Source organism: Gouania willdenowi, chromosome 19 (assembly GCF_900634775.1).
Source record: "Gouania willdenowi chromosome 19, fGouWil2.1, whole genome shotgun sequence".
Lineage (NCBI taxonomy): Eukaryota > Metazoa > Chordata > Actinopteri > Blenniiformes > Gobiesocidae > Gouania > Gouania willdenowi.
This window is the reverse complement of record NC_041062.1, coordinates 20,159,843-20,180,852: the sequence shown is the minus strand read 5'-3', so window position 1 is coordinate 20,180,852 and position 21,010 is coordinate 20,159,843. Positions and strand designations below refer to the sequence as shown.

Genomic DNA, 21,010 nt, shown 5'->3' with positions numbered 1-21,010 from the left:
ATCCTCAGCTGTTATTCAAGCTGTTTGTAGGACGGAGACCTCCTCAGGGAAGGGTTTGTAAATGTGTGTTACTAAAGCATCCCTTAATGTTTAGCACCAGGAAATCTGTGTTTGTACACACGCATTCATCAGCCAGCGTACACGTCATGTTACTTTAGATGCTTTTGTTTTTTTTTGGTTTGCCCAGTTTTAACGTGGACCACCCACACTCTAGCAGTCCGTCACGAGGGTTAAAATGAAAAAATTCATTAATACAAAAGATAAATCATTACTGGAGTCCAACAAAGCACCGGGGGACTTCTTTACTTACAGTGACGTCTATATTTACTCCAGTATGTGGAACAATTGGAGTGAAATGTGTGTGTCTGTGCAGCTGCTGTGGGCAGGAACGCTCCTCTAACATCAGTCAGAAGTTCTCAGACGAGTCAATTAGCTGCCATGTGTTTCTAAAGGGACTAGAAAAACAAGACAATGAGGATTCAGTGAGATCAGATTCATTCTTCACATAAACTGTTACTGATGATGGGATTCAGTGCAGGGATGGATTTTTTTTAGGGCCGATACCGATTTTTTTCCCATCAGCCTTACCGATGACCGATACGGACTGACGATTTTTTTTTGAGTCGATATTTTGGAAACGATGCTACTTTTGCTCCCTCAATTTACATCATAAAAATTACAGATTGATAACAAATGGAGTCTCAATTTTGTAAAAAAGGAACATTTGTTGAAATTAACACAGGTGAGGTAGAACGACAACAAGTAAAAAAATATTTAACAAATATTAAAAACAGGTGATGTAGAACAAGAACAAGTAAAAAAAATATTTCTGCTCTCGCAGCAGCCCGCATTTACTGTCCTTTTATTAGAACTTTATATGTACAGTGTGCAGTATGATCCTTTAGTTCAGTGCGTATAAAGGAAGGTAAAACATATGAGAGGCTGTAGAGGTTTTTGTTCCTGTTATTGGAGCTGAAGTGAAACTGAAAAAGAGAAAGGCATCTCATTGAAAGGAGCACAGATTACATGTGCAGTGGTAATTTTTGAAGAATGAAGAAATGAATCCCAGGGCTCTACACAAACTTTGATGGGTGTTACAGCACACTGTAGTTGAAGTCAAGATTTACAATGACTCGAGATATATTAGCAAAATGTTTTAATGTTTTAGTGTCAATATTGAGTTTTTTGGCAACAAGCAGTGACTGAAATGACAGGTCATTTCTTTGATATAGTTTTAAGACGTAACAAATGTTTTATATAACAGCAAAGCATAACAACAGGTTACATGTATTCTGTTTTTTTCTTTTGCAGAAATGCTGTACTTGAATTAACTTAACAGTATCATAACTTATCATCTGCATTGCTTCAACCCATGGAATTCAATTCAGAGGGTCCAGTTCTTAGTGAAGACATTATGTTGTCTTCATTAAAAAGGTATTTTGTTACTTTGGTCCCAGCTCTCTGCTGGTCATTCACTAGGTCCCCCCGTGTGGTTCTGGGATTTTTGTTCACCGTTCTTGTGATCATTTGACCCCACAGGGTGAGATCTTGCGTACAGCCCCAGATTGAGGGAGATTATCAATAGTCTTGTTTGTCTTCCATTTTCTAATAATTGCTCCCACAGTTGATTTCTTCACACCAAGCTGCTTACCTATTGCAGATTCAGTCTTCCCAGCCTGGTGCAGATCTACAATTTTGTTTCTGGTGTGCTTTGACAGCTCTTTGGTCTTTGTCATAGTGGAGTTTGGAGTGTGACTGTTTAAGAGGAGCCTCTTAAAGAAGAAAACAGGTTTTTCTCATTTTGTTTCTCATAGTTGAGGTATACCTATGATGAAAATTACAGGCCTCTCTCATCTTTTTAAGTGGGATAACTTGCACAATTGGTGGTTGACTAAATACTTTTTTTCCCCACTGTAAATCGCAATATTGAGGAAAAAACAAATCACAATTAGACTATTTTCTAAAATTGTTCAGCATAGCTAAAACATTTAACCTTTGAACTGTTTTTATTTTGTTCATTCATTCTCTGATCCACTTGTTCCTGTTGAGACTCTACTGGTGTGTATCACCAGCACTCACAGGATGCTGGGTGGGTCTACATCCGGGACTGGGCACCACTTTATCACACTATTTAGGTTCATGTCAACTTTGGAGGAAACAGATTTGTTTGACCTCAAAATTAATCTAAATGTACTGTATAGTATAAAACTGTGGTTGTGTTTGTTCAGGCGTTGTTGTTTATTAGGCCTTTATTAATCCCATTTAAAAGGTTGTTGAAATTATTTTGTTAGATTCTTCAATAATTACCAGTTTTATGAGTAAAAAAAACTCAGGAGTTTTGTTTCACGCAAGCAAAAGCAAAAATCCTGCAAAACATGCTTTATCTCATAAGATTACATACTATTGATTGGAAAAAATGCATAGATTAAGGGTTTACTGAATTAATCCTTTACCGCAGCTTTGGACAGCACTATTTGCCACAGGTGCTAATTCTAATGCTAATATCCTGTTACATTTTTACTCTTCCAAGGCAAAGGATTGAGTTGTTTATGTTGCCTTTTACATTCATTCTGGTGCTAGCATTCCTGTCAGACACTGTAGCATTTAGCACTGTGTTAGCATGTGATGTTGCAAGTTTAAACTTAAGTCACTCGTGCAGGTGTCTGTAAGAAAGGTGTCTGTAAGAAAGGTGTCTGTTTCACATTAATCAAGAGCACCTGACATGTTGTGTTGTAAGTGAACGTTTGAATAGTATTTGTCGGCTATGTCGAAAAATGTGGCTGACACTGAGAACTGTTGGAACTTCTATTTGATGAATTACGGTGCAGAAGTTTGTCAGATGCTATCGTTAGCCCTTTGTCTGCAGGAAGGAGCTAGAGATCATCACTCCTAGCTTTCAGCACATAGACATTCAACTGCACTATTTACCTTAACTCTTCATCTCCTCCACAGTCTGAGCAGCCTGTGCCGTCATATCAAACCACAATGCACCCATGGAGGGATTTTTTTTAATTTTTTTTTTAACATTATTATAAGAACTGAACAAGGGGGTTGCGCAAATATTGTTTCAGCTGAATTATCCAAAGGCGTCAATGGTTCTGAGAGACTTGTGCACAGAAAGATGAGGGATTGCTTTGTTGGTTGAGTTTTATTAAAGGGTTATGAACTGTTTTTCTAATTATTTGCAGATCTGTGTTCTGTGGTGCTTTTCAGAAACTTCAATAATCAAGCATTTTCTAGGGAATGGTCAGCTGTGAATGGAGAATAAGTGATTATCTTTCTAAAACAATAATAATGTTAACTATATGATATGCATTTCTTGAAGAAAATGCAGGTGAGACGGATAGGAATGCGAACCTTCACAGATTTAGCTTTTATTCTGAAAGGACTATCTGTAGCTGTGACGGAGTAGCCCCGTCAGCTAGTGAAGGGGGAGCCGCCACGACGATAACGCACACATATACATTCACACTCACTCAGACCAGCTTTTCCTTACCGCTTCATCCGTTTACCACGGTCCTCAGGGTTCGTGTCATCAGCCACCGCAGCCGCCATGGGTGCACACTTGGTCGCTGCTCAACTCCTTTCCCATCCATAGTTTCTCCAAGTTGCAAACATTTCACCGGTATACGGCACTCATTCATACACTTACCCAGCCAACCTGAGTGAATACGTCTTCCGCATTATATTGCGTCATATGCAGGGCGCGCATGAGTGACGTCACGGGATGTCAGGTGACTTTACGGTTTCAATACTGAAGTATTTTATTTTCTCTTTTGGGGAATGTGAGAGTCATTAGTAAATATATTATTGTGGTTAGTTCTTTTTGTAGTTTGTTAAAAATACTTATCTTGTGATTTCGTTTCTGTGTGTAGAGAAACTGTTGGTTTTCTTTATTTTCATTGTGTTGGGGCGGGGCCTCAGGCTATATAAAGGGCCTTCAACACGACAGGAGGGCAGTGTGTGCTTGAAGGGGGAGCTGAGTACATGGAAGGTACCAATTCTTGGCAAGGACGAAGCAGGTTGTAAATATTGTAAATATTGTAATTATTATAGAAAGAAGTGCACGTGGATCTGGTTTTGGCAAAGTCATTTTTTTTGTTTGCACTTTTGGGCGGACCTGCACAATAAATTCACCAGAACACGAAGCTGACTAAGCCATATCATTTTCTTGTATCGAACCCACTACAGTAGCTTTTCAGCACAACCTATGCAGTAATTATCTTGTATTTTGAAGGGGCCATCTGCAACTTTTCTATTACCCCTTGGAGTCAGTGTAACCCAGTGGTTCCCAACCGTTTTTGGATCGTGACCCAATTTTGAAATCACAAATTTCTGGTGACCCCAAAGACTTTGTTTTTCTAAAAGTACGGTAGTTTTTTTTATCAGGTTTGTTATACCTTGTAACAAATACAGAGTAGCCAGGAGCATACACAGTGACAAGATGCGCCGGCTCAGATAGTTTTGTACTGTCTTTCTTTTTCTCTTTCTTCTGTTCTTTATACTGTGTTTTATTTGAACTAGATTTATATATTTGAGAAAGTGAAAGTATAGAACACAGTTTTAAATTGTTGTTAAAAGTATTTATATATATATATATATATATATATATATATATATATATATTCTTAATTAGTAATAATTTTTTTGAAGTACTCTACATTTCATGCGACCCCATTTAATTTCCAGGCGACACCACATGGGGTCAAAACTGGTATAAGCCCATCGCCAACAAGTTTGAATGGGTAATTTTTTATTCATTTTTCCCAATTAAATTTACATAAACTTCAGAACATAGCATACTGTAATTGTCTTGAGTACGCTAGGCAGGGGTAGCAATGTTTGTACAATGGGACTAAATGTGGAGGATGAGTTAGCAGACAAAATCTGTTCTACGCTAATAATAAAGTTTGTGTACTGTGATATTACCTGCTAGGTAACTAGTCTGTGTAGTGTTCAGGTGCGTTCACACCGAACGCGACATCAGCAATTCTAGTGACTAGATTTAATTCAAAATCAATGTAAATGCTGCGACTTTTATTCAAGCGACGTTACTCGCGTAATTCCAGCGACTCACTCGCACAATCTGAGTCGCTGGAAGTTGCTCAAAGTTGAAAATGTGGAACATTTCAATCGACTTTCTCCCTTCGTCAGTTCACTGGTCATTACATCACTGAGGTTGATGAACCCAGCATAAAGCGCGACTATGTTCAAGTGACTCATCACGGGCGATTTAAGCAACTATAGTCGCTAAAGTCGCGTTCGGTGTGAATGCATCTTAAGGAATGGATGACTTCTAAGAAATGAGATCATTGTTTCTTTTTTTCTGTATTGATAAAAATTATCAGGAGCAGTAAAAGCTCTAAGTACGGTTTACTGGTGTCATGATTTAAAGGTGGTTGATCAGTGTAGCGCCGCTCTGAATGGTTAGTCTGGTTTGTGATTTACCACTCCAACCATTTTGTCCACTTTTTAATGTTTTACAGACTCATCAACATGTTTTTGGACCAGGTAGTCGTCAATACATTTATATGCAGGTCTTTATCACTGTTACCAATGTGCTTTCTAAAATGTAGTACTTGGCCAAAGTGAGATGACAGTGTTTGTGTTGAGGACTTCTCTTCAGGTCCCCTGTGGTGTTCTATTATCGACTCGATGCTAAGCAACAATCCTGCAGAGTAACACAAACCCAGGTAGCCTCCCAGCTATTTAACCACTTGGCTTTCTCCCAGTTAATGAAGTCGTCTTTGATGGAGCAGCTTTCTTCTTCTTTTACAGAATAATCAGCATGATCTGGTGTTGTTCAGCAGCTGTTGTATTCTTTAGAATTTTTTTTTACTGCGCTTAGTGCTTTAGTAGCGCTCCCTCATTGTAGAAGGAGATTATATTTTATTTTGGTATATTTCATTTGTTGAGGAGGAAGTGAAGAACATCAAATAAATGGATGGTTGTAAGTCTGAATCCCACATCATCATTGACATTGCTGATAGGCCTGCAATAACTGATTAATTTACCTAACCAATTAATCTGATCAGAGTAGGTGCAGTTTTTATACTTAATAACTGACAGAGTTAAATTGTTCAAAAGTCCTCTTGAGCGTTTTTTAATTATACAAACATACGTGTTTTTGGCTGTGTGGTAACCCTCAATTGATATTCCTTTATTTCTGCTCCATCAGTTTTGGTCTTGTGGGTTTAAGAAGGAAGTGAGTTATTTGAACTGAAGGTGAAGATCATTCTTCGAAAGCCTTTATCTTCAACCACCAGTGGGGGTGCACGATCTGTTATACATGTGGGAAATCTAACTAAACTGTCCATGGGAGTGAGAAATCCATAACACATACGTTAACTAACGGTTAAGATTAAACTTAACTGGTGACAGGTGTAATTTAATCAGCAGTTACTGAGTTTATAGCCATAGATAAAATATTTTTCCCAGTTAAATCACAGCAAATACAGACTAGAGTGAATATTTGTTAGGGGCGTGTCCAACTGCAAAATGATTCATTGACAAAATGTTACTTAAGCAAAATGTACATAATTTAAGTGATTACTTGATGTTTTTATGTTCACATTATTATTATTCAAAAGTTCAATATTATACTATTTTTCACCCATCTCAATTTGTTCTAAGAACCCCAACAACATAGTATTTGAGGTTTATTTTCCCAAACTCTGCTGTTTTCTGGAGTTTTGGCCCTCAGAGAAGTCACTTTATTGACGCTTCTATAAACAGGCTGTTTTGGGGCCTTCAAGCATATGAATGATTGGGCGTGTCTGTTGACGCAGATTTCATGCCTCGCTCTGAGAGGGTGTCACCATCCCAATTTTTTTTAGCTATCCATCCACGCACTCTTGTTATTGTTGTCAGCCCAAAAATTGCACATTACAGTAAAACACATGGCTACTATATATGTGGTTGTGGTGATTGTGAGTCCCACAAAAACGCTTTTCTATGGTGTGTGTTTATCACATCAGCAGCAGAGTCTGTCAGCTGTTTCAGAGGTTTCAATCACTCATCAGAGCTGCTACGTTGCTTTCTTGTCATCATATTCTATTTCTGACCACAGAACTAGTCCATTTAAGACGATAGTTCACTGTTTTGTCCAACCGCTGCGTCGCATTGGGTCACAAACACGTCCGATCATGTCAAAGACGATATGAGGTGGTATAACGGTTACTAAAAGTGGAACTGCTCTCCCGGCGCTACTCTGTTGCTGCCCACTGCTCCTCAGGGAGGGGTTAAATGCAGAGAACACATTGTGTATGTAGCTTTACATAATGACAATAAAGTATAATCTATATTCTATTTTCGCAGTGTTTGTTTTTCCTGTGAGGCCATTTGAGAGGGAGGAGCTCACATTCTTAGGGTAGGAGGAGCTAGGATTGTCAGGAGGGAGAGTTTCCGCGATGTGACTCAGCATAGTCTTTCTGCTCAGACTTCATTTGAAATAAAATGATCTAGATGTATATCCTTTATCACCAATTTGAGAAAATATATTGAGATGACTTTTGGTTCATATCGCCCAGCCCTAGTAGGAATGTTCACAGCATTTCAATGTTAATAAAGGTCAGCCTACCAGATTCTAATCATCTAATTGTATTTAGTAAGTGTAAATGTTATTATATTAATGACCTGTTTTCCTTAAAATGCTGTAAAATCACTTTACTGTTGTAATTATTTTACTGTAGGCTACTTAAGGGTTCAAGTTAATAATTACTATATGATTATGGTTCAAAGCAGGGGTCACCAACACTGTGCCCGCTGGCCCCAGGTAGTCCGCATGGACCATGTGAGTAGAGCCCTATAAAATCTGCATCAAAGGAATCGTGGACGGCATTGACCAATGAAAACGGTTAAACCTGGAAATGGACAAAATCGGCATGAAACGCCATCACTGTGGGGCAAAGAATGTTTTTTTTTTTTTATGGGGAAATGTTTCCAGGAACCGCTTATTTTGTGCACCGCCCTCCCCCTCCTGTCCTGGCTGCATTAAACTCAGCCTAAATCACCACAAACACCTTCTAAAAAGCAACAGAAATCATCACTGACTACTAAATACAGAGCCATTAGTGCCCGTTTAACTTTGCTATGGCTGTAAAGCTCCGCCCGTTTTTCGTGTAGCGCAGCGGCACTCCGTGAGAACATGATCAGCTTTAATCATCTTCACCTGCTCAGTGTTTGAACTGGCTAACTAAGAATAACTCAATCCGTGCTGTCTTTTCGTTCTTTTTATTCCAGCCTTTTGTCCGTGCCTCGTAGGTACACATTCACAGTCAGCGAGCTACCTCAAGTACAACCGTTTCAGTGGGAACTTCCAGTTTACAAAATAACTGGTCTCAAAAAAGTCAGTTGGAGCAGTCAGAATAATCCATGTCACGACAACTTATATCTACCTTTTAATTGTATCTTACTTTATTTTGGGTTAATCTAATTTTAGTTTCCAGGATTCAAACTTACTCAGATAAATACATATGACAGATGTAATTATTACTTAGTAAAGTTAAGTACTGTTGCTCATGAAAAAGTTTTAGTATTAAATTACCTTTAATTGTCTTAAAATGTATACATTTGGTGTATGGTCAGTGGTAGGGTATATATAATATGTATAAACTATATTTTGAAAAACCCAAGGTAGATTTTTGTAAAAAAAAACGACATGACCATTACATTTTACAAATGTTACGAATTATACGATCAGTTAAAGTTGTTTGTTAGCAGCTCATAAAATAGGAAGAAGATAAAATCTATGAAATGCAATTGAAAATGAAACAATTGCGTGAATTAGAAGAAAAAAGTTTTGCATGTTGAAATTTAAACATTTCCTACCATTTTAAGTTACTGCTAGCCTTCCTTATTATCTAACCCTCTAACCAGTAGTCCTTTGGACTATAGAGTACCCACGAAGTAGCTTACAGTTTCAGAAAGGTTGGTGACCCCTGGTCCAAAGCAAAATCAAATGCAGTTTTTTTCATCAAGGGACATGAAACTTGTGTTGCTGGCTGGCCCCCCACATCGCGCATGAAGTGGGCCAGTCTGTCAATGACTCCCGGTCCCCGCCACCCCCCTCCAGTTTGCCTTTGGTGCACAGTGCTTTTTTTTTGGATTGTGTGTAATGATCCCACACTTTAGTAAACTCTCTGTTCACCTTCGCTGACTGCACCATGCTTTTTTTTGTAACCGTGGCAACGATTCAATAGCAGATGTAAAGCCAGTGAGGCTTCGTGAAAATGGGTACGGGCGGAGCGCAGCGTGCCGAACAGCAAAGATCAGATCCAGTGGTTCTGGAAGCATGAATAAACAACAATCAACTCATTTTCTTAGCGGTTTCATTGGTTAAATTAACTAATGGTTTCAGCCCTAATAGCTGACATTAAGACTGCTTTACCCCAATAGGTCGGATAGATGCTATAGGTGTTATAAATATATAAGGTAGCTGTCATTTATATATTTATGTTTCTATGTTCTACTGAGCTTTATTTGCCTTTTTTATGAAAGGTGTGTTTCTAAAAAGTAAAGTAAATAAAACGCCATGGTAACTGTGATAATGACATGCTGTGTGAACAAAGCTTTGTGCTTCGTGGTCACTCATTAAACACGGTGTTTACTTAGTGCTGCCCTCATCTCTTCTGTGAATACATGTTTGCATACTTTGAAATCTGACATTTCCCTTTTATAAAACCAGGCTGTGCGTTATACAGACCAGTGGGAACACAAGGATAGACAGTGTGTAAAGACTGGTGATAACATCAGACTAAAGTAAATAGATCCCAGTGAAGCCCTGGTGGTCACGTAGTTAATAAAATCATTATTTAACACATTAGTTATTACAGTTCTATAAAATACAGTTTTCTTGATGATCCAGTCAAAAGAAGCTATTTTTGCTGGATTTATTTCAGGTCGTGTTGATTACACTATCTCGGTGAGGATGACTTTTCCTGTACTAAATAATATTACTTATTTGACTATACTTTGTCATTTATTTATGTCTTTTTCGAATTTTAAGCCAATTTGTCCACACTCTACAGTGTTAAAAAAAGAGTTAACTGCACCTATAAGTAGGGATGGGGATCGAAAACTGGTTCTTCTTGGGAACCGGTTCCCAGTAATCCAATTCCTTGGAATTGTTTCTTTGTTTGCTTACCTGTCATTTCCTCATATTGGTTCCTCTTACGTCGCAAATACTTAACGATAAACTCCTCCAGGTCCTGTATATTGTGTTTATGCTAGCACCAAGTTAAGTTCCTTCCACTATATAGTTGTTTTCGTATATATTATTATCCAGTGAAAACTATCTATACCTGATGGATTAAAAGAGAGCTGATATTCCTGCAGAAAATTAAAGAGACAAAGATAATATAATAAAGCAAACAAATTCATTTGTATTATTTAATTCCCTCACCCAATGAGAATCGATAAGAGAATTGCTAAGGAATTTAATCGATAATGGAATCGGAATCGCTATATTCTTATCAATTCCTATTTCTACTTATAAGACACTGTTGGGTCAAGCTAGACATTATTAACACAGAGCAGTCAGGCCAGACTTGATGGCCTGGACTTGTTTAATAGATTCCCAGACCAAGCACATTTCTCTCTCCAAAGGAAACATCCCAACACAGAACGAGCCTCAGCATCTGCCTCGCCCCACTTTGTTAGTATAGCTGTAAGCATTGCAGCTGTTCAGTGTTGAGGGGATTTTATGAATGAACTCATTCCATAAGTGGCGCTGTGCCCCCCACAGCATCACTATTTTATTTGTAAAACCACTTCGACACTGGAGGTTAGGGCTGCTCAATTACAGAAAATATAATGACCACAATTATTTTACTCATAATTTCATTTAATTTATTTTCATTCTATTATGGTACAGATAACAATTTTTTCAGAAGGAAAATTCAACCTTGTTACATTACATGTCAATCAAATCATCAAACAAGTGGTCTGTTGAGTTTGCACTAACTGGGATAATGATATTACAGCATTATTAGAAAAAAAGAATAAATAAGACATTTACAAATTCAAGGACATACACGCCTACTCTCAGTACCAAAATAGCAAAACAAATAACACTAACCACAACGTTCATATTGTTGTATGAGTCTCTTTTTGTACAGTTTCTCTTAAACTGAAATATATTCAAACTGCTCTTTATCTCGCTATGTAAAGCTTTCCACATTTTGACCCCAACAATCGAAATGCACATCTGCTTTAAGGTTGTTCATGCATCTTGATGTTTGAAATTAAATGTCCTTCTGTGGTTTCCATCCTCTGAACTAAAAACAAAGAACCTTTGTCAATGTTCTGGCAATGCTCTATTTTCAGCTCTGAACATAACTGTGAGTGTCTGCAGCTCAGTCAATTTGTACAAAACAATGTAAAATATATTCTTTAAACAATTAAAGTCCTTCAAACACTTCTTGCATGTGATGTATCTTTGCTCTAGGTCTTCCTCATCAAACCCAAAGTGTTCCCATATAAGAGAATCTGGCTGGCCTTGCTTGTTTTCCAAGCTAGCAACAACTTTCCTGTGTTAGACTGCAGGCTAGGCTAGCTTTAGCTTTGAGAGCGGCGGGGGCGCTTGTATGTGCGTGCATTAAACAAGTCCACACACACACACACCCTGCTGTACTGCGCTGCTACATGTTTGCTGTCAGGGAGAGTAATGGTAGTTTTAGCCAAACAATTTAGACTGAAACCAGATCTGAAGTGGAAGGCATTGTTCAGCTGCCACACACACACACACACACACACACACACACACACACACACACACACACACACACACACACACACACACACACACACACACACACACACACACACACACACACACACACACACAGTGAGCAGCACATGTAGCATGATCCCCTCCTACTGACCCTTCCCTGTTCACTTCTTTGGACGTCTCCCACATTCACATGTGATGGGGGCTCAGAGTAGGTGCTGTCTTCTCTTTAGAATCACAGTATTTGGCTGCGTCCCAATAGTCCCTCCTATCTCCTTTCCTGTCCACTTTTCCATGGATGAAGTCACAGGGTTAAGGAAAGGTGTTAGGAGGAGTTAGGAACAGGCCATCACGTTTGTTTTGACAATCAGACGCACTTCCACTAAGTGACGTAATAATCGTGACGTTTACTGTGGTGAAAAAACTACAAATTTCGAAAAATTGACGAAAAGCACATTTATAACACTTTCCGCTGATATAATCACACGGTTTGAATGTAAATCAGAGGAAAAGAGGCTACCAGGAATAAAATTGAAACTAAAAGAATGTCACGTGAATTATGTTGAATAAAACATAATGTGGCTAAGCATGTCTCTGAACCCTTATTGAACCACAGTGTCTGTTTTGTCAGTTATAATCTGATAATGTCTTACCTATAATAAGATATGGGTTTTAGAATATTTATTTAAAGTTGTTCAAGGCATACAGTATTTATGCATTGGTACTGTCATCGTGAGTTTCCGTGAACGCTCGGGTGAGCATTTCCCTTTAAATTTTGTCACCGCAGGATATTGTGGGTCAGCATTATCTCGTCTCCTTTGGTAAAGGGTGCATCAGTATTTCCTAGGCTAAAGGAGGTAAAAAAAAGGAGGCATTGAGCCTCTTTTCCTGAGCTTAAAGAGAACTTGGACGTTCTTTCTCACGGCCACCACTTAAACACTTCCGGGGGTGAAGGAACGGTGAATAGGAAAGGAGATAGGAGGGACTATTACCCTTTGATTCTGCAGCCCATACAGGTTGTGCCTGTGAGTTAGCAGCAAGGATCATTTACAAAGGTCTGGATTTCCCACAAGCTTTTTTTAAGAGCTAGCTAGGCGGAGCTAGCTAATCTCTGTATGTTTAGGACAATATAGGCGTAAGTGCCTTTCTGAAGCAATCAGGCAAATCACTACCACATGTATGTAATTATACAGACTTCTCACAGACCAAAGACACCATTTAGTGCAGTGGTCTCCAACATTTTCAAGCCCAAGATCCCTGACTTCCACTTTGGTGATGGCAAGATCTACCCAATGAAGTTAATAAAAAAATAAATTAAAAAACGGATTAAACATTAATCAGCCATAATGTATGTTATTTATTTATTTATTTATTTTTGTGATTATTATACATTTCCTATGTTTCATTTGTGTTCTGGTGGTTTTGTTCAGGCATCTAAACGGGCAGCTATTGTTTTTTACACCGTTGTGTTCAGCCGCTAAGGGGCCCTGACCGTGGAATGTACGACCGATAATATTCTGTGTCACCCTGGATTTCCACTGGATGCGTAACTGCTGCAAAACAGCAATGCAGCTGATAGGTTTTCATTAAAGTCAATGTGTCGCTTTCCACCGCATGTGAATCTGCTCCAGCACAGCACCGTCACTGCTGAGTCATTCTGCTGCACTCTGCAGCAAATACCCATCACTTCTATTTTTGCTGGAGTTGTGCTGTAGCAAGTTAACAAAAATAAGCCCGTGCGGGACAGGAACTAGCACATAGACACAGAATAAAATATCCAGATTATTTTCAAAATAGAATACTACGTCTTCAAGGGGGAAAACACAGACTTTCAGGGACCTCCAAAGGGCCCATTTAGGACTCTATCCAAAAACCGAGCACATATTCGGACTCCACGTGATGGCCTTTCCCCTAACTCCTTTAGGAAGTCTCCTAACACCTTTTCTTAACCCTGTGACGTCATCCACGGGGTTAAGGAAAAGTGGATAGGAAAGGAGATAGGAGGAACTATTCAGATGCACCCATGGTCTCGAGACCGGCCTTGAGTGCTACAACACTACCATCCTCTCTGTAGTAACGTGTTTTTTGACGTTATGATAACTGCTAGTATCTCTTGATGCAAAGCTCATGGTTGGAAAGCAGAAACTCCTTTCATCAACCCTACTAGCAATACGTGCTTTTAAAACACATTTTTCTTAGTAGAAGCGTTTTTGCTTCTCTGTCCCCTCTAACTTCCCTCTTAGCCTTTAACACTGGACTCTTGCTTGAACTTGTGTTTCCTCTGGCTATTTTGGTTTGCAGGTAGCCAATCAGACACTCCACACAGATCAGCCCGACCTCCCGCTGTGCTTTCAGCTGACCGTCCTGTCATGGCTGCCGTGCATCTACCTGTGGGTGGTCAGCCCCATCTACCTCTTCTACCTCAAGAGAAACAGCAAAGGTTACATTATGATGTCCATTCTGAACAGGTTCAAAACGGTGAGAGTGCATCTGTCTCCACACTCACATCCTGCCTGATCTTTTACCTCATATTTGCATTCCACAATCTTTTAAATGCAAATATAATGTTGAACAGCTGTTACTTGTTCCCTTTGATGAGCCCTTCACTCCTTAAGTCACATGTGTCAAACACATGGCCCGGGTGCCAAATCCGGCCCTTTAGGGCATCCAATTCAGGCCGCAGGAGAAAGTTAATTACAGAGAAACCTTGAATCATTGTTTAAATGAAACCCAAAAATATTTGCAGTGTCTCCCAGTGCTTATATCACATAGTTGCAGTCATTTTTAATGTTAAACTGTTAAAAAAAAAAAAACTCAAGATTCGTACAGAATCCTTCAATTTTTCTTAAATTATACATAATATTTTCCTAAATTAAATAGAAATTTGGCAAATCTAGGCAGTTTAAAGTGAAGATCCTGTTTGAACTGATATCTATCACTCATTGCTTGGATATCATGTTGAAATTACTCGTTTTCCTGCATGTAATTTGTAGTCCTCTTGAGACCAAACTGCTCCTTATTTGGCCCCTGAACTAAAATGAGTAAATTTTATGCTATATTTCCTTTTCATTATGTCCCTCAGGCGTTTGGCCTGCTCTTATGGATCATGTGCTGGGCCGACCTTTTCTACACTTTTCACGAGCTGCGACAGGGTCACACGCAGCCGCCCATCTACTTCATCACCCCGCTGGTGCTCGGCATGACCATGGTAAGACACGTGACAAGAGCCAACGCAACACTTTTACAGCATGTGTGTGGACATAGCCAAATGCATGTTAATGTATTTGGTTATGGAAATAAGGCTTTCTCAGATCTGAGCTGTTAAAAATAGAAATCATAAAAATTCATAAAAATAAAGATTATAGCAAAGAGTTAGTGGTAATATTTACATTACAAAAATATATGCTGCAGAGGGCTGCTTTCACTACTTTATTTATTACAGTTCTCATCATAATGTTGTTAATGTTCTTAAGATACTCTTGTGTTAACCAGATCAAAGAATAATATTGATAGAATAAAGGTTTTTTGTTGTTGTTGTTTGTTTTTACCAGAAAAGTGCTCACGTTCTAGCCTGTCACTTGTTTTCCTTCCTCCTTTTTAAGAAAAATACAATAATTTTTTTACGTAAAATTATCAATATTTAAAAGGTTTGATATAACAGACCAACCATTGACTAATCACAAGACAATATCATGAACTGCTGCTAATATACTGAGTTATCAAACTGAAATAGATAAATAGGAAGTGAAATAAATGTAGTTATTATTTGTCTTTATAGGTTGCTATTTTAGTTTTTCAACTTAAAAATGAGGAAGTGACTTATACGATGGAGCGATTTATCTGTGGATTTCATCCAGCCACAGCAGCACCATCTAGTGACTAAAAGTGTGAATTGCGAGAAGTTAAGGCATGTTTACTTCTCACTTGGCTAGTAATCAATTAAAAGCCTGATTTCTGAGAATACTATGTCGCTGCTATCCAACAACAAATTCATTTTTTTCTTCTCTGATTGTGTTTTGGGGCAACAACAAAAAATAAAAATAAAAATACAGGCTCTGTTTTCTACCTGAGAAAAGCTTGGGGACACTTGGCCACATTTGGCCCTTGAACTAAAATTAGTTTGACACCCCTGGTCTGGAAAATACCATAATTGTCTTATTAAACTAATCCATAGTCCAGAGCTGACCAGAGGGGTATTCCATAAAGCAGGTTATGTTCAAACTCTGAGTATGTTCAGGCTCAAATGAGGGAAACTCTGACTATCCCATTCCTAAACGCGAGGTATGTTCTTCTCTGAGTATGTTACCATGGCAACATTGTCCGTGAACTAAACCTGGTCTCTGGCAGGTTTTATCAAAGAAACCCTGGGTTTCTACCTGGCTCCGCCCACCTGAACACCGTTTTTGAACACTTTAATGAACCTTAACACTCTTCTCTGAAACACATTAGTCACATCACACACCACAGACGTGTTCACATCATTACTAATGTTGTGTTGCTTTACTTTTTTTTTGTTTTTTGTTTTTTTTGTGCAAACGGTAGTTTTCTTTCTAACATTGTAGATACAGATCATTAAGTGAAACACACTGAGAGGTTGATGTGCATTAAAACATCTACTGACGTCTGTAGTAAAGTTCCCTGAATACAAACCTGTGGATAATATAAAGGAGGAGATGAAAATTTAAATGAATCCACTTTTTAGGCTCGATTGATTTTTTATATTGTTAATAGGGATGTAACAATTCACTCAACTCCCGATACGATTCGATTCACGATACTGGGTTCACGATATGATTCTCTCACGATTTATTTTACAAAATGGGACTGTAGACAAATTTTTTTTGGGAAAAAAACTAGAAAATACGGTACTATTTTCCTTTTATTTTTCATTGTCAAGAGAATTCCTTGATAAACTATTCAAAACAATGCAATTTAACTAAAAATAAATCTTGAATGAAATAAATAAAGGAATAATACAAATGAAAATGAAGCCTATTAATTAAAATTCTGGTTCTATAATAAACAATGCAAAACTGCATAATAGTTCTTTTTCTTTTTAAAAGTGCAACTGAAAATGTATTTTGTGCCTTAACGATTGGACTTTAAAAAAAAAAAAACCGTGATTGCAATGATTTACATCATATTTGTTTGGACCAGCAGAGGGCGGTGGTAATACAGTGGTCGGTTGGCATGCAGATATCTTTCAGTGAAGAAGAGAAGCTATGCTAGCAGACAGAGCTAATAGAAAAACGTGACTTTTACAGATATTCAAGTAATATTACAGATATTCTTTCGGTGCTAAAGGGGTAATGAATCATTTATTAACATATTTAAGAGTAGAAGGCAGCCAGAAAGAAAGTATTAGCAGACTCTGCCCGACGCCTACACTTGTGGATTGCGCCCTCTGCTGGTTAAAAAAAGTACTGCGATTCAATTTTCAGAAAATCGATATCAACCGTGATACCTATGAATCGATTTTTAACTGCCTTACGATTAATCGTTACATCCCTAATTGTTATACAGTTAAATCTGTAGATCACGTCTCTTTGAAGGTATGATGGCGCAGTGAATTGTAACGTTGGTTTTGGAAGCGATGGGTCACGGGTTCGTGTCCCGCTTCCGTGTTTTTTTATGACATTTTTTAGGAAGTCGAGATGACTCTCGCGACAAAATTACATTAAAAATCAATTTAAATGATGCTATATCAAGCGGCAGTCACTGCCTTTATATCCAGTGTAACAGGAGGGCTCTCTATGCAGCCATACTATGATGCTGCCACGTCTCCTCAGACACATTTTATTCATATTATTCACCGCTCGTCACGTCACTGAAGCAATAAAGTGATGAAGCGACCAAAAAGTGTGACTAATTACAGGTGATTTAAGCCACTATAATCACTGAAGACTGAACGCACCTTTAGAACAGGCTCATATTCCTCAAACACCGGCTTATTACGGTGAATAAATCACTCTCTTCCGTTTGGTTTTCATGGCAGCTCGAGTCATCTCTGATCCATTGATGATGGTCTTTTATCGTGCGCGCGCACGTAAGTAACCCAAGCTTTACATACTCAGGGTTGATTGACCCACTTCATACCAGCTGTAATGGAATCCGATACCCAGAGTTTCCCATCGTTGGGTATGTTGACCCAGAGTTTATGGATAGATTCAGAGTTTGTTAACCCTCCTTTATGGAATACCCCTCAGGCATAGATCTTGTTTCGTGGTATAAGTTGTTGCTCAGTGTTCACTATTTCACCCTCACACTGATATGGAGCATCCTGCACAGAAACCACAATAATGTCCTCAGCAGCTTTAGCTACAGTAGATCTGACCACACGTTATCCAGCCTTCTAGTCACTACTCACCTCCTCTGGACCACTTTTAATCATTGTTGAAGAAAATACAATGTGAAGAGTAGCCCAGGGTAACATGGACTTAGATTTATAAATTATGACTCTACTATAGAGTTGGAAAGACATGAGGTGGATGTAAATTATGGTATGTTTGCTTTGGACTGAAAACAAGGGCCCAGTTATAAAATGATTTGTCCAAGATCAGACATGGGCAACTAGCGACCCAAATCCCCTCTTATTGTATTTAAGGAATATAAATCCCAACATAATACACAAAATAACTCCTAAAACACACAAATCAACAGCAAACTGGACTTCACCAAAACTCCCTGAAATACACAAAATTAATCATAAAACACACTGACAACAAAGACAGACACAACAACCACTTAAACAAACAAAATGACAGGAAAATACAGAAAACAACAACAAAAATACATAAAGTGATCCCAAAAATACACAAAATTACAACATGAATGCAGAAAATGACAGAAAAATACACAAAATTACAACAATAACACAAAAAACTAAACTACAACCCCCCCCCCCCCCCCCCCCCCCCCCCCCCTCCCTCGTAGTAATTCTCAGATCAATCATTCTAAATGCTGACATGAATGTTGATAAGGTGGCCCTCCAATCAATACAATCCAATTTTTGTTGCCCCTGCTGTGATAGTGTTGCCCATTCCTGTCCTAGATGCACAAGCATGTTCAGTTTACACAGGAACCTAGCAATAGGAAAAGGAAGTGCGTTTTTTTAACCATGCAAAGATACAGAAAGCAACAGCAGCTGAAGCAAGAAATGCTGAAAATCCTTAGTCATAGCTCTTTGGACAGAAAACATGGTGAGTCCAGAAAGTGTTTTATGAAGGACAAATAGCTGATTTTCCTGTAGAAACATGACAGCAGGTACACATTCAGAGAAAGAACGGAGGGACACCTAGAAAGACTAAGCAGTGAGATCAGATGATTATTACATAATGTGCACATTACACAGTGGACATGTTTGTTTATTGATGATAAATTGTTAAAATATGTGAGAAAGCCTTTGAACAGTGTGTCTTAACTGTGTGTGCGATGTTAGAAAGTGTCGCTCTGTGCTTTACCTTGTGAGACCTCAGTCATAATGTCAGGTTTGTGTTTAACTCAGTCTCTCCCTTTGCCCACGTTCCCACCCCCTCAGCTGCTGGCTACGTTTGTGATCCAGTTTGAGAGGTTACACGGGGTGCAGTCCTCAGGGGTCCTCTTCATCTTCTGGTTCCTGTCTGTGCTCTGTGCCATCGTGCCTTTCCGCTCTAAGATCCTGCAGGCTTCCAGCCAGGTGAGGAGTCATGGTTCAGGGTACGGATAAGCACAGATAGGGAGTAGTACTGCTGATCTTCCTGGTATGCTTTAAACGTGCACAGCTCAGCAATAACTCTACAATTAACACTGCATGCTGCATTTTGTCAAACTGCAGAAAGAACCCCTGAAAGTGAAAGCGAAGCTGTTACAAACTCACATAAACAAGCACTAGATGCTGTTGGTTCAAAGATGCATGCATAGAATTAGAATCAAAAAACAAGGAGCAAGACTACACAAAGATGTGCCAAATGCTTCTGTATAGGTTAAAAAAAATGAAAAATAATAATAATAAAAAAGTATACCTGTTAGTGATGTCCTGATACAACTTTTTCATGACCGATACAATGCTGATATTGCAGCTTTGAGTATTGGCCGATATCGATACGATATCAGCCCGAATCATACATACTTTTATTACTTATTTTGTAGTGTGGAATGTTAGAAAAGGTTTGATCAAGTGATGTCACTCAAACAGAGAACAATAGTCAGCAACAGTAGGTATGAGAAAAACTGAACCATTTATTATTAACCAATTGGTTACATACATTTTAACCTTCAACATAATATCTACAGTATTCTACAATTGAATAAATATAATCTAATATATATATCGGAGATTTTAGATGCAGTCCGATAAAATCCGATATTCGTTTTCTGGCTGATATCGGACCGATATCAATATCGGATCGGGACACCTCTATTACCTGTATACACATACTATATGTAAACAGATTGTTTTTGCATAGGATAATAATCCAGACATCATTAATAGAGCAGCAATTTATAATGTGTGTGTGCCGTCATGCGTTCCAACTTCATAAATGGTCATTCTCCAAGTCCTGGCTTGAAAACACAGGATTATTTTCATTGAAATTTAAAATTTTATGTGGAGATCAATAAATAATAAACAATGTGTGAAAGCACTATTAAGATTTTGCAGTTTCATTCAGTTCCAACATGATGACACAGGGTATTTAATAATGTTTATTTATTAAAGGAAAACCCTTTGGCTACGCCGTTTAACATATCAATTTCAATATTCACACGCCTTCTAAAGTCACAACCAACCATATCTTTACATACAAACAAAGCAGTGATGATATCTCGACTTGATCTTTGGCAGCCCAAAGAATTCCTTTATATAGCACACACCGCCTTACAGCAGCAGATTGATCACTGCTTTGACTCCACATGATAATACATGTCAGTCAATGACAAAAGCACATTATCGTTGCCACATCTCACACCAATAGCCATTGAGTCATTGACTGCAGGAGAGGAGAGGCGACTCGTTTTGTTTGGTTTCACAACAGACCTCACCTGTCTAACGTGCTGTGTGTAAAAATAAAGGCGTGCCTGACATTTACTCCACTTTAGAAGCTTTTGTGTGACACGTGATCTCTACTATGTTCATTCACATTTGTCACTGTTGAACTTTGTACAAGTTCGTTACAGAACCAGAATATCCAGATAAACTGTGATTATCAGATTATAACTGAGTTGATCATATGTTTATGATGGAGTTAATGTTGTTGTAGTAAATTTAGAAATCTTTGGGAGGTCTGGTTACTCCCGCACATGGAG

At 38.5% G+C, this 21,010-nt stretch overlaps 1 protein-coding gene across 2 annotated transcripts in view; it reads left to right on the top strand.

Annotated features, from left to right (window-relative positions):
* Positions 1-21,010, top strand: part of abcc3 (ATP-binding cassette, sub-family C (CFTR/MRP), member 3) — a 78,283-nt gene that overhangs the window by 3,654 nt on the left and 53,619 nt on the right. For both annotated transcript variants that reach the window (XM_028477232.1, XM_028477233.1), the window contains exons 2-4: positions 14,030-14,206; positions 14,811-14,936; positions 19,266-19,403. In XM_028477232.1, the coding sequence (XP_028333033.1) occupies positions 14,030-14,206; positions 14,811-14,936; positions 19,266-19,403 (441 nt within the window). The remainder of the gene's footprint in view (positions 1-14,029; positions 14,207-14,810; positions 14,937-19,265; positions 19,404-21,010) is intronic.